Source organism: Doryrhamphus excisus, chromosome 7 (genome assembly GCF_030265055.1).
Source record: "Doryrhamphus excisus isolate RoL2022-K1 chromosome 7, RoL_Dexc_1.0, whole genome shotgun sequence".
Classification (NCBI taxonomy): Eukaryota; Metazoa; Chordata; class Actinopteri; order Syngnathiformes; family Syngnathidae; genus Doryrhamphus; species Doryrhamphus excisus.
The window spans coordinates 16,692,136-16,703,667 of NC_080472.1; the positions used below are offsets into that span (position 1 = coordinate 16,692,136).

Below are 11,532 nucleotides of genomic sequence, written 5' to 3' on the forward strand. Positions count from 1 at the left end.
CGTGGTGGGGAGGGGTCTTGCACAATGTCAAGGTAGTGTAACACTCTGGTCAGGGACCGTGTATAAAGTTCATTTCACGACATTTCTTGAGGTTGGGTTATTTGATATACAAATTAAAACATATATTTTTTAAAAAATGTCATATTGCCCGAAACCGCTGTAAAATATTATACTGTAGATCCCCGCTTTTTGTGGGAGTTACGTGCCAGGACAACAAGTAAAAGGCGAGTAATTGATATAACACCCTAAACCGTCCTGCTAGGGTGACTTTGTCCTCTAATTTTGGATAAACATTTGCGATAATAGTGACTACATTCAGCTCCTTCTCTCTTTTGTTGCCATTGTTCACTCGCTACACAATACAGGATTAAGCCCTAAATATGCCTCACACACACATATGCTGTACATATACCTGTTTTTTTTTTACCCATAATCCGCAGATTTACAGTTCTGTGAATGTCACTGCATTTGTCCTGCTATAAACAAGTCAAACTACTTCAGCATCAACTATCCACATCAATGTTTCATTATACATTTTAGTGTTTACTTAACGCTACTGTTTTTCAATCGCAAAAAAAAACAAAAAGTGACACCACACACACTTTTTAAAAAAAAAAATTATAAACACACCAAAGATCAACAGCGACACACACACGTATCATTTCAGTACCAAAGGTACCCTTGCAGAACTACGTAAAAGATGGGGCATTTTTGCTGCATGCTTTGAATGGGCAAAAAGTAGCCCCCTCTGGTGGCCAAATATACCAATTCAAATCTTTCCATGAAGGAATGCATTAGTTTATGTTGTAATGTTCATGTGAAACATTACATGTCATCTCACGTTACACGCTGATGCAAAATAGTTAGTTCACAACGGTGACCCGATTCCCAAATAGTCCACTAATCTGCGTCTACAGGTCAATTGGTCCCTTTTGTACATATTTGAAAATGAGTCCTTATGAGACTGCAATGTTTGTGACCTGTATTTACAGTCGGCTTACTGGGCTCCATTAAAGTCCTAATCCTCTTCTTGTTGTCTTCCACGGCGTCCTGTGTGTTTTGGTGTGCCCCCCCCCCTCCCCACCCCATTCGTCCTGCACATCCCCTAATCCTGGGATTCATGTTATACTTTGGCGCTGTAGTACTTACCGCCATTGTCCTCCTTATGCAGACCATGCCATTGAATAAATTAGTAAAAAAACAACAGCGCCGTACGACAATGTGACTTGTGTTAAGCGAAAGAAAAGAACTTAAGCTGGTTTTGTTGCAATTCAAGTGTCCCCCAGTGGGATGAGACTCGTAATGGACGTATTAGGGACGCATGGTTAGCTCAGCAGTCATTGCTAATTTAGCTCTACTACTTCTATAATCTACTATAATATCTTACATTGCTGGTTGAAACATATATAAATTAGATATTATTTAAAAACAAAAATAAAAGCAACATTGTTAAAGAGGGAGTTTTGTAGAAGATGCTTTAGCGTGGTATGTTAAGCTAATAGTAGTAGTTAGCGCAATTGCTATTCAAGGAACCTTATTTATTTCTTCATTATTGATATGCTTTTATTGCTCTAGTTTTTATGGAAAATGTGACTTGTTCTAATAGATTGAGGGCAAAAGAAAACATTGAGTGTTCCCAGTGGGATGAGACTCGTAATGGACGTATTAGGGACGCATGGTTAGCTCAGCAGTCATACTTGCCATTGCTAATTTAGCTCTACTACTTCTATAATCTACTATAATATCTTACATTGCTGGTTGAAACCTATATAAATCAGATATTATATATATAAAATCAAAAATAAAAGCAACATTGTTAAAGAGGGAGTTTTGTAGAAGATGCTTTAGCGTGTTATGTTAAGCTAGTTGTAGTTAGCGCCATTGCTATTCAAGGAAGGTTATTTATTTCTTCATTGTTGATATGCTTTTATTGCGCTAGTTTTTATGGAAAATGTGAAAGAAAACATTGAGTGTTCCCAGTGGGATGAGACTCGTAATGGACGCATTGGGGCTGCGTGGTTAGCTTAGCACAACTGAAGCTAATTAAGGCTACTGAAGTCTCTTAAATTGTCGAATAAGGCGTAAATGTCTATAAATATTTTCTTTTAACTGTTAAAAAACAGAAATGCAAGCAAATATTGTTAAACAGAGAGTTTTACGGTGGATTATTTGGCTTTTTGGCTCTCCAGGTTGCTTGTTTGTTAATTGATGGTAAGACAATACAGTCATCTTTTGTCGCATCACGGTTCAAATTTCACTGCATTTCTCTATCACCGTTTTTAAAAATATACTAATTAACAAATCATGCTGTTTCGTAGTTGAATCCGGCCCGTTATTAGTAAAAAAAATATATACATATTGAAGGAAATATTTGGTATTCTTGGCCTAAATGAATCATTTTCAAACATAAAAATGGCTAAATGAAGTAAAAAAAAAAAAACATAATATATAAAGCATTCAATGATATGTAGCATTCTACTCCTTGTCAGTAATGTTACTACAATGTTCGGTGAGATGCAAACACAACACAACATCGCCACTGTAGCGGCTGGAACCTAAGCTGAAATTCAACTCTCAACCCCCAAAGCCACTTCCTGTCCGCCCTACCACTCATCTCCCCAAGGGAACACATTTATAGCGACACACATCAACATGCATCTTATTTATGTCTTTGATGGCTTACTTTCTCTTATTATGTCAACTATATTGGCTCATATGAGTGTAAAGCTGAATATAGGGTTGTTATTTCAAGTCTGGAGGGCTTTAGTAATGTAAAAAAAAATGTAACAGGTTTTCTATGCTGTATGACAAGACAAACATGTGCTTTAGTGTCATGAGCCCCGTGGTTAGCTTAGCAGAGAGACTAACTGTAGCTGACAGAAAAAAAGGCAGCATATTGTTAAGCAAGGAGTGTCCCACAGGAAGTGTGTTTTACGAACAGGAAGTGAAGGAATAACAACAAAGAGTTGTTGCTTCTCAGGTGCAGTTTGGGGCTTAGAGAAGTGGTTGGCCGCAGACAGTCAATTGCCCGATTGCCTTTTTTCTTCATATCCGCCATTGTTTTTTTCCAATGTGACAGAAGAAATGAGGGGGAAAATTCCTGGTGATGTATCGCATTCTGCGGTGCTTCTTGGTGTGGCAAAGTGTGAAATTAAAAAGTCATAACCTGGCGGGGGCATCACGCAGCTGTGGGGGCCACAGGTCCGTTTTCGGGGGTGCGGGGAGAGCAGCTGGATATTGTCAGGGGTTCACCGGGGGAGCCTGGGTGTCAGGGTGAAAGGGTTTACGTTGAAATATACCCAAGCAGACGCTGACTTGTTTGTTTTGGGGTGCCCCCAAGGTGAGTAGGGGGTCATATATAAAACTTTATATCCTTTGAGAACTTGTTGTATTTATTTGCATTGTTCTACTATGCTGCCATGATAGGTTGGGGTTATTGCTGAGTTGTGTTTTGGGGGGGGGGGTTAGGCGAGAAGGAGTTAAAGGGTGGGCCGCAGTGGGTGTAAATTGATCCTTTGTTTTCGTGCACATATAAGTGTTTAAGTAGGGTTCGCTTGTTTTGGTTTCTTTGAGGCCTCTTCTATGTCACAATGACTGCAACAACACCCCCAAATATGCATGGGTGCTTAAATATCCATAAATTATCTCCATTATTGCGCCTCAAAACGCAGCCTCTGATAGTAAGAATCCCTGGTAATGACACTGTATGTGACATTTCTAACAGCAGGGGTGAAAAGGTGCCTCACTGTTTCAGCTGATGTATTTTTGCCTTTATCTACATCTGCCAAACATCTGGTTCTCATCTGGGTTGGGCTGTGCTGTACTAACACATGCACACACATGATAATATGCACATACATATACATATATGTACTGCATATGTGTGAGCTTGTAGGGGGCGTTGTTATTTTTAATTAAAGGGGCCCTATTATGTTTTTTTTTCCACTTTTCTGACCCATAAATGTAGTTAGAATGTATGTATTCTCCTAATATATTATTCTCCCCTAATATATTCTCGTGTTTAACCATGCCAAAGTTTCAGATAATGAGGTTTGTGAGCCCTGAAAGAAGTTTGTGATGGCTCACATCGCTCGGTTTTTTGCTCAGTTATTTGTATAACTCATTAACTGTTTTTATGATTATTTTCAATTTAATTGAATTTAATTAATTTTAAGTATTTATTTATTTAATCTATTTATTTGTATTATTAAATTAAAATATTAAAATAAATTATTTATTTTAGGTATATTTGTATTATTGATTTATTACAGTTATTTTTTTTTATTATTTTGTGAGAACTGGAAATTACAGAAAATAATAGAAATACCTGAAACTTTAATGGAAAATACAAAATGCATGTAGCCAACTATGACTCACTATTGCCTCCTGTGGATAAAGGCGGTACTGCACAGGAGGGAATCCTGTCTTGAAAAACACCATACTGTCTTTTTTTCACCCCTCTTAGCTGAAGCTAATTTAAGCTTGGTGCTTTTAATAAACTTTGGTATTCGAGGATGTAGCACCCCCTGAGTTTTTAATAACTCACACACCAGCAAGTCGAGAGTATTTAGATGTTCTATCTTGCATGTTTATGTGCTTCAATGCATTCAGGAATTTAGTTTTTCTGCGTTACATACTTGAACTAGATTCCTGAATGAGCAGAGCTGGGCCAAAGTTTTTCCAGGCCGAGGGTGCGCCTATTGCTGCTTTCCCGCCTTCTTCACACTCTGCGGCAGAGGAAACGTACGAGTGGTTTCGGTAGTGGCTGCTGTGTGTGTGTGTGTGCGTTTGTGGTTTTGGAAAGTGTGTGTGAATGTAGTAGTGACACTGTGTGTGTGAGACAGGAGGCAACAAGGCGTCCTTTCTTAGCCGCAAAGCCAACCAACCAGTCAGTAAAAGCAAGCACGTAATAGGCAGTGTGTATTTTTATGATCAACAACACAATAAATAAAACGTAGCTTGGGGGAACAAATTCACAGTGTGTGTGTGTGCATGTGTGACAAGGTAGTCACCCCCCCACCCCCACTGTGAGGCCTACTGTGGAAAATCATCATCAAGTGGAAGAGGCTGCTGACAGGCTGCTAATACACTTCTTCAAAAGTATGAACATGCATGCATTTTAGATCAGGGGTCTCAAACTCAATTTACCTGGGGGCCACTGGAGCTCGGGTCTGGGTGAGACTGGGCCGCATCAGGTTTTCAAAAAAAAAACAAAAAAAAAACGCATTTATTAAAAACAAAAAAATAAAAAAAAACTTTGCTTTGGTTCCAATTTTCTGTAAGAAAAGCTCTGATAAAACATTCCACTGTTCTCAAATATCTTACTTTTTATTTTTCTACACAAAATAAGATGAAAAATAAATAAATACATCAAGAATAAAGAAAATCAATCAATCAGTAATAAATAAATAAATATAATAATAATAATAAAAACTTAACAAACCACATATAGTTGGTGGGTAGACAAATTATTTTTTTCAGATTAAAATGAACAAAGCATTATTAGAGCCCTGTAGACATGACAAAACACGACTATAGTCACATTTATACTCTTTTTATTTACAACATATTGCGCAACTGCAGGGTCTTGAGACACATGCTAACTCGCAAACTAGAGAGCTAGCGACCTAAACGGTAGCCTTCAAGTTATTTCCTTTAAACTTAAATAGCCAAAAACATACCACTTCCACACGGATAGGGAGGATAGCTATTAACAGTTATTTAACCTTTAACATGAACATTAATCAAACGTAATATTTTTTTCTGGGTACATGATACCATACAGCATCCATATCAAACTTGCGCGGGCCGCGTGTTTGAGACCCCTGTTTTAGATTGACAATTAACAAAAAAAAAGCTTTTGGTTGCACTTTGTGCCCCCCTGTACTAAAGTAAATAATTTGACCTATACACTGACTGGCCACAACATTAGCATCCACCCAAAACAACCCCCAAAGTTGCAACAACTTCACAGTATGATGCAGTACGCATCACAACAACAACATTAATTGACATGTTTTTTTGATTAATACCTCTCTTGCAAGTTCAAAAGGTTAGTTTTGACTGATATTAGCTCCAAATTATTTTCATAATGCCTCATATTAACTCACTTTAAACTCACTTTAACTCAAGATCTCAGTGTATAGACTGGTTATATATATCATCTCGTTTCATATTATCTGCATACTGTATTTGTATATAACTCTGGGAAAAACTGTTGATTTTGTTAATACTTGGGCTGTTTATATTGTTTATTTTTCTATATTGTGTATTTTGTACTGCTTAACTGATTCTGTACTCTTGCTGCTGTGCAATGCAAATTTCCCCACTGAGTGACGAGTAAAGGCATATCTTATCTTAAAATGTGAGGTCATTTTTCATAATTAGCGTTTTTTATACTAATGCACCCTTAACTTTTGTGGCGTCCTCTGGTGTTCAATAATAAACAAGACTGGCATAGTTTCCCCAAAACAGCACCCTCTGCTGGTAGACATTTGGAATCACAACTGTAAAGCGTCCTGTTTAACTAACGCGGACAGCGCTCTCTGCTGGTGAAAGTTGGGAAATACAACGGGAAGGCTTCCCACACTAAAAAAAAATGCAAATTTTTCATTAATCACATGATTAACATTAATTAAATGATAAGTTATATTTATATTTATTTGTTGTGACACTAATATGACAAAAGTAATGGCTGGAAGTACAAATAAATCACAATACACGTGACATTTATTGATTATCTGTGCAGGCACTGACCAGCTAATTACATGACTGCCAGTGCACCCACGTGTGCAAGAAAAAAGGAATATACATTTGTGTGAAGGACACGCCCCTAATTGTATGTCACATTCCTTGGAGCGTGTTGGCACAAAGCGCTGCACTGTAAATAGCAGAAAGAAGAATCAATTGAACTTATTTAATACTCATAAAAAAGCACTATTACACTGTTTGCCCTTTTCATTTGTATATGTGCTAATAGTTTCCTGCTTTCTCTCTCCTGTCACTGTGGCTTTAGCAGCAATGGCAGAGACATGTGGAATTTTTCAATGCCTCACCCTGAGGACACCATGCTGTCTCTGCCTGCTCTCTCTCTCTCTTTTACACACACACACACACACACACACACACACACACACACACAAATCATTTTTTCCTGTGTTGCAGCACTGTGATGTTTGTTTGTCTCCATGGCGTGTCCTCCTCCTGCTGCTGCGGCCTCCTCCCACTCCTACACCGTGGTCATCATTCCACTAAGGAGCAGCCTCTACAGCCTGGACGCCCTTCGATTCTACTTATGGGTAAGAGACACACAAGAGTCTGTTGGCATGTTTGGCTTCTTCAAGCATGATTTAACCTCACCGGTTTGGTCCAAGCAAGTGTCTCATGTGGCAAAAAGGATGTGTTAAAAATGAAAAAGGAACTTATTGTACCGTACTGTATGCATATGTCAGGCTGAGAGTCTGAGCAAGTGGAGGCTTGTAAGAAAGTCGTTAAGAGCTGACAAAATATACACAGGTGGGTGTGAGCGCTCAACCAGAAACCGTGTCTTATTATTCCATTTTTATTCCATTTTAATGCTATTTCTATTCTTGCATTCTGTTGTCTGTGTATTATCATTTAGTGACATATTCTTTTTATAGTGTATATTCAAAACGTCACTCTTGCCGGACAAATAAATCCTTATTTGCTTTTTATATTTAAAACATTATTGTTGTGAATGTATTTATTTTCATTACAATCATGTATTAATTCACTGGAAAATTCAGATGTAGATACACAGTATAAAATATACAGCAGAAATGACAATATGACAGCAAAAGTGTCTTATAATTTTTAGAATATGTTCATCAAATTCATTATTCTGATCATAAATAATTTGAATAATCCATAAAATTCAATTTACCTACTGCAGGGCAAATAAATACATATTATTATATATTATATATAATTTTATTTATTAGTAATTAATATTTATTATTTAAAATTATAATAATTATTATTTATTTATTATTTATAATATTTAGTATTTCTATTTTGAAATTTAATTCAATTATATAATAGTTTGTATTTAATTTTTAAAGTTGTTTATTTGATATATATTAAAAAATGAATATCAGTTATTTATTTTTAGAATTATTTAATTTTTCAAATATTTTCCATTATTTGTATTTATTTGTATATATATTTTTAACATTTTTTTCCATGTATTAATTTCATTTTCAACTGTATTATAATAGCATAATGTGGACAATCATATATAGCTCATCATTGTATTATTAGTCCTTTTTTTCCGCCTTGTCACAGTGCCTGATGGTTGTTCTGGGTGGTGACGCATTGTCAGCTTCCTGCTAAAGGCCGAGAATAACAATACAGTGGAAACACACTCGCCACCTATCTGCAAATACACAACGCAGTAAACTGACATAAATTCACTCCAAAACATACAGTAGACATTTACCCTTCCTTCTTTAGATGAAGCATCGAAAGGATCTAGAAAAGGAGAAAGACGCTTTGTGTTGCGGTCTGGAGATTCTGGAGAAGGCCCGATGCTGGTACCAACACAAGCTAGAAGAGAACAAGGCATGGAAAGAAACCAAAAGCAGGGTCAACTCCTGGCATGATGGTGTCGCAAAGGTACTCCCCTCTCCTCAATGTTATACTCATAGTGGCAACAAAACAAAATAACAGTTTGTGTTCCGTCTCCTTCACAGGCTCATTCTGGCCTGCTGAGGTCCCGCATCCAGCGGGTGAAGGCGTCTTTGGATTCTGTCATGACTGAGCCCAACTCTTCACTGCCTGATGCAGCAGCACACAGCGCCCTCCGCTGGCAACACACAGTACTGACTCAGGTCAGGGTCAACCCTATTTACTTATTTAGTACTCTTGTTTCCTCCCACATTCCAAAAACATGCTAGGTTAATTGGCAACTCCAAATTGTCCATAGGTATGAATGTGAGTGTGAATGGTTGTTTGTCTATATGTGCCCTGTGATTGGCTGGCCACCAGTCCAGGGTGTACCCCGCCTCTCGCCCAAAGACAGTTGGGATAGGATAAGCAGCATAGAAAATAGATGGATGGACATTTTAAAGAAAGACATAAAAACAATAGATTCCCTCTCACTCACTTCACATTTCAGATCAACATTTGCAATAACAATGAATTATTGGATCGGGTTCAGCTCCGAAACCCTTCCCTTCTCTCTTACAAATGCCACTGTTCATTCGGAACACAGTCCCAAACAAACTTTTGCATCACGGCATACAACCAAGGTGCGTTCAAAGACCTCTAAACAAAGCACATGCACTACAGCAGGGGTTCCCAAACTTTACCAACTCAGGGCCCACTTGAAAATTAAGAAAATGTCCGCGGCCCACATCTGTCCTATAAACAGTACATAGGCGAAATACACTTAACTTATTATTATTATTGTCATTATTATTGTTATTATTAGTAGTATTATTGTTGTTGTTGTTATTCTTATAACTTTTTTTTCGAGTGGTTAGCGCACAGACCTCACAGCTAGGAGACCCGAGTTCAATCCCACTCTCGGCCATCTCTGTGTGGAGTTTGCATGTTCTCCCCGTGCATGCATGGGTTTCCTCCGGGTACTCCGGTTTCCTCCCACATTCCAAAAACATGCTAGGTTAATTGGCGACTCCACATTGTCCATAGGTATGAATGTGAGTGTGAATGGTTGTTTGTCTATATGACTGTATGTTACCGTCATCGTTCGCTACATTGCGGTTCGATCATCGCTCCCTCGCTCTATGCTGGCTTTTCAAAAATGAATGAATTCATAAACGATCGCTCTTTTGTGGTTGATTTATTAGTCAAAATATTGAAAGACACATCATATGTAGTATTCTCCCATTGTGTGTGGAAGTGGTACTTTTTTGGCTACTTTCTTTGTCTTTTTTTCCCTACTTTGTTTGGAATTAAGTTCAGATCTCTATGTCTATATGTGCCCTGTGATTGGCTGGCCACCAGTCAAAGGTGTACCCCGCCTCTTGCCCGAAGACAGCTGGGATAGGCTCCAGCATCCCCCGCGACCCTCATGAGGATAAGCGGTTGAAAATGAATGAATTAATCATATTTTTAATGATCTCTCATGGCCCACCTGCATTGCCACCACAGCCCACAAGAGGGCCGCGGCCCACACTTTGTGAATCACTGCACTACAGTATAAATGATTACTGTCTTATGTTGAGTGGCATTTCTATAGAAAAGAAAAACTATTTTCGGATTTAAAAATATGTGAATTTGTGTGACTGCAGAATGGCACAACTCTACAAAAGTGTTAAACCACCAAATTGATCAAATTCCTTTTCCCCCCCCAGCAAAATTCTACACAAATGACCCACTTACATATAACCTCCGCTGTGTGTGTTTCTCTTTAATAGAAGGTGAGCCACAAGAATCAACGGATCTCCATGTTAGAAACGGAAAAAAACGCTCTCCTTGAACAACTATATGAAGTTCAAGCCCGCTAATTCTCAGGTGCACACGTCCCATTGTTTGTAAATAACTATTTAAGTCAATAAATCTTCTATAAATGTGACTTGTCTGACACATACTGTAGTGACCATGATGAATAAACATACTGAAATCAGACCCGCTATAAAGTCTGCATGTACTCTGGTTTCCGTCCCTGCATGCGGGCTCCCTGTTTGAACATGCCGGCCCATCCTGGTGGTCCTGGACTGATCGTAATTCTACTGATAAACTTTATCTCCACTAGTCATCATGCAAGTTTACAGGAATTGTTACTGTCGTTTTTGAGGAATACTTCTAAATAATACTACAGGTGATGAATGTGTTCATGCAATTCATGTGATGACATATGATTTGAAGGCTAAATTGTTCAAAGGTCATAAAGTCTCCTCTCTGTCATGCTTTAGTGTGCACACTTCCTGCAAGGAATCCGATTAGAATCACCTGAAAAGACAAACATCCATTATGGAAGAGGCTTTCATTTAAGTAGCTTCATGCTTTCTCGTCTTCACAGCATCACTGAACCATCAAGCCCAGGGTACCAGCACTATTTACTGGCTCTAACTCTCACACACACACACACACTGTAAAAACTTTATTTATAATATGTCACGCCTTTGCTTGGTACGGTTCACCTCAACTACACTTTATACGGGTTTAAGGAGAAATATCCTGTGAAAATCTCCCGGAAGCAGGTATGGTGGTGGGGGGGGGGTGATGTTTTCTGGTGGTCCGGGGGTCTTTGCTAATGCATTCCCACAAAACACATAAAAAAAGCTTAAATTTGTCACCAAAGCATAGGATTGGCTTGGAATTTCCATACGATTAAAGGGTCACAAAGTGTGCAGGTGTACCTATAGTGTAATATTGTGGTTGCCGTTTCTAATATATTGTTCCATGCATACTGCATAAATTGGCTAAAATGACTTTTCAATCTTTATTTATATTATCTTTACTTGTAATGGTAATGGTTTAATTTCATTTGAACATGCATCAGATTACAATTGAATGCATCACATAATCAGTTCACAGTTCCACATG

General features: G+C 38.1%; 1 protein-coding gene across 1 annotated transcript; it reads left to right on the forward strand.

The window, feature by feature from the left end:
• Nucleotides 1–7,105: 7,105 nt before the first annotated feature.
• On the forward strand, nucleotides 7,106–10,623 carry sapcd1 (suppressor APC domain containing 1). Its single transcript, XM_058078513.1, has 4 exons — nucleotides 7,106–7,298; nucleotides 8,473–8,634; nucleotides 8,712–8,849; nucleotides 10,401–10,623. Exons 1-4 carry the CDS (start codon nucleotides 7,188–7,190, stop codon nucleotides 10,488–10,490), a joined length of 501 nt encoding a protein of 166 aa, XP_057934496.1. The 5' UTR covers nucleotides 7,106–7,187; the 3' UTR covers nucleotides 10,491–10,623.
• Nucleotides 10,624–11,532: the final 909 nt, after the last annotated feature.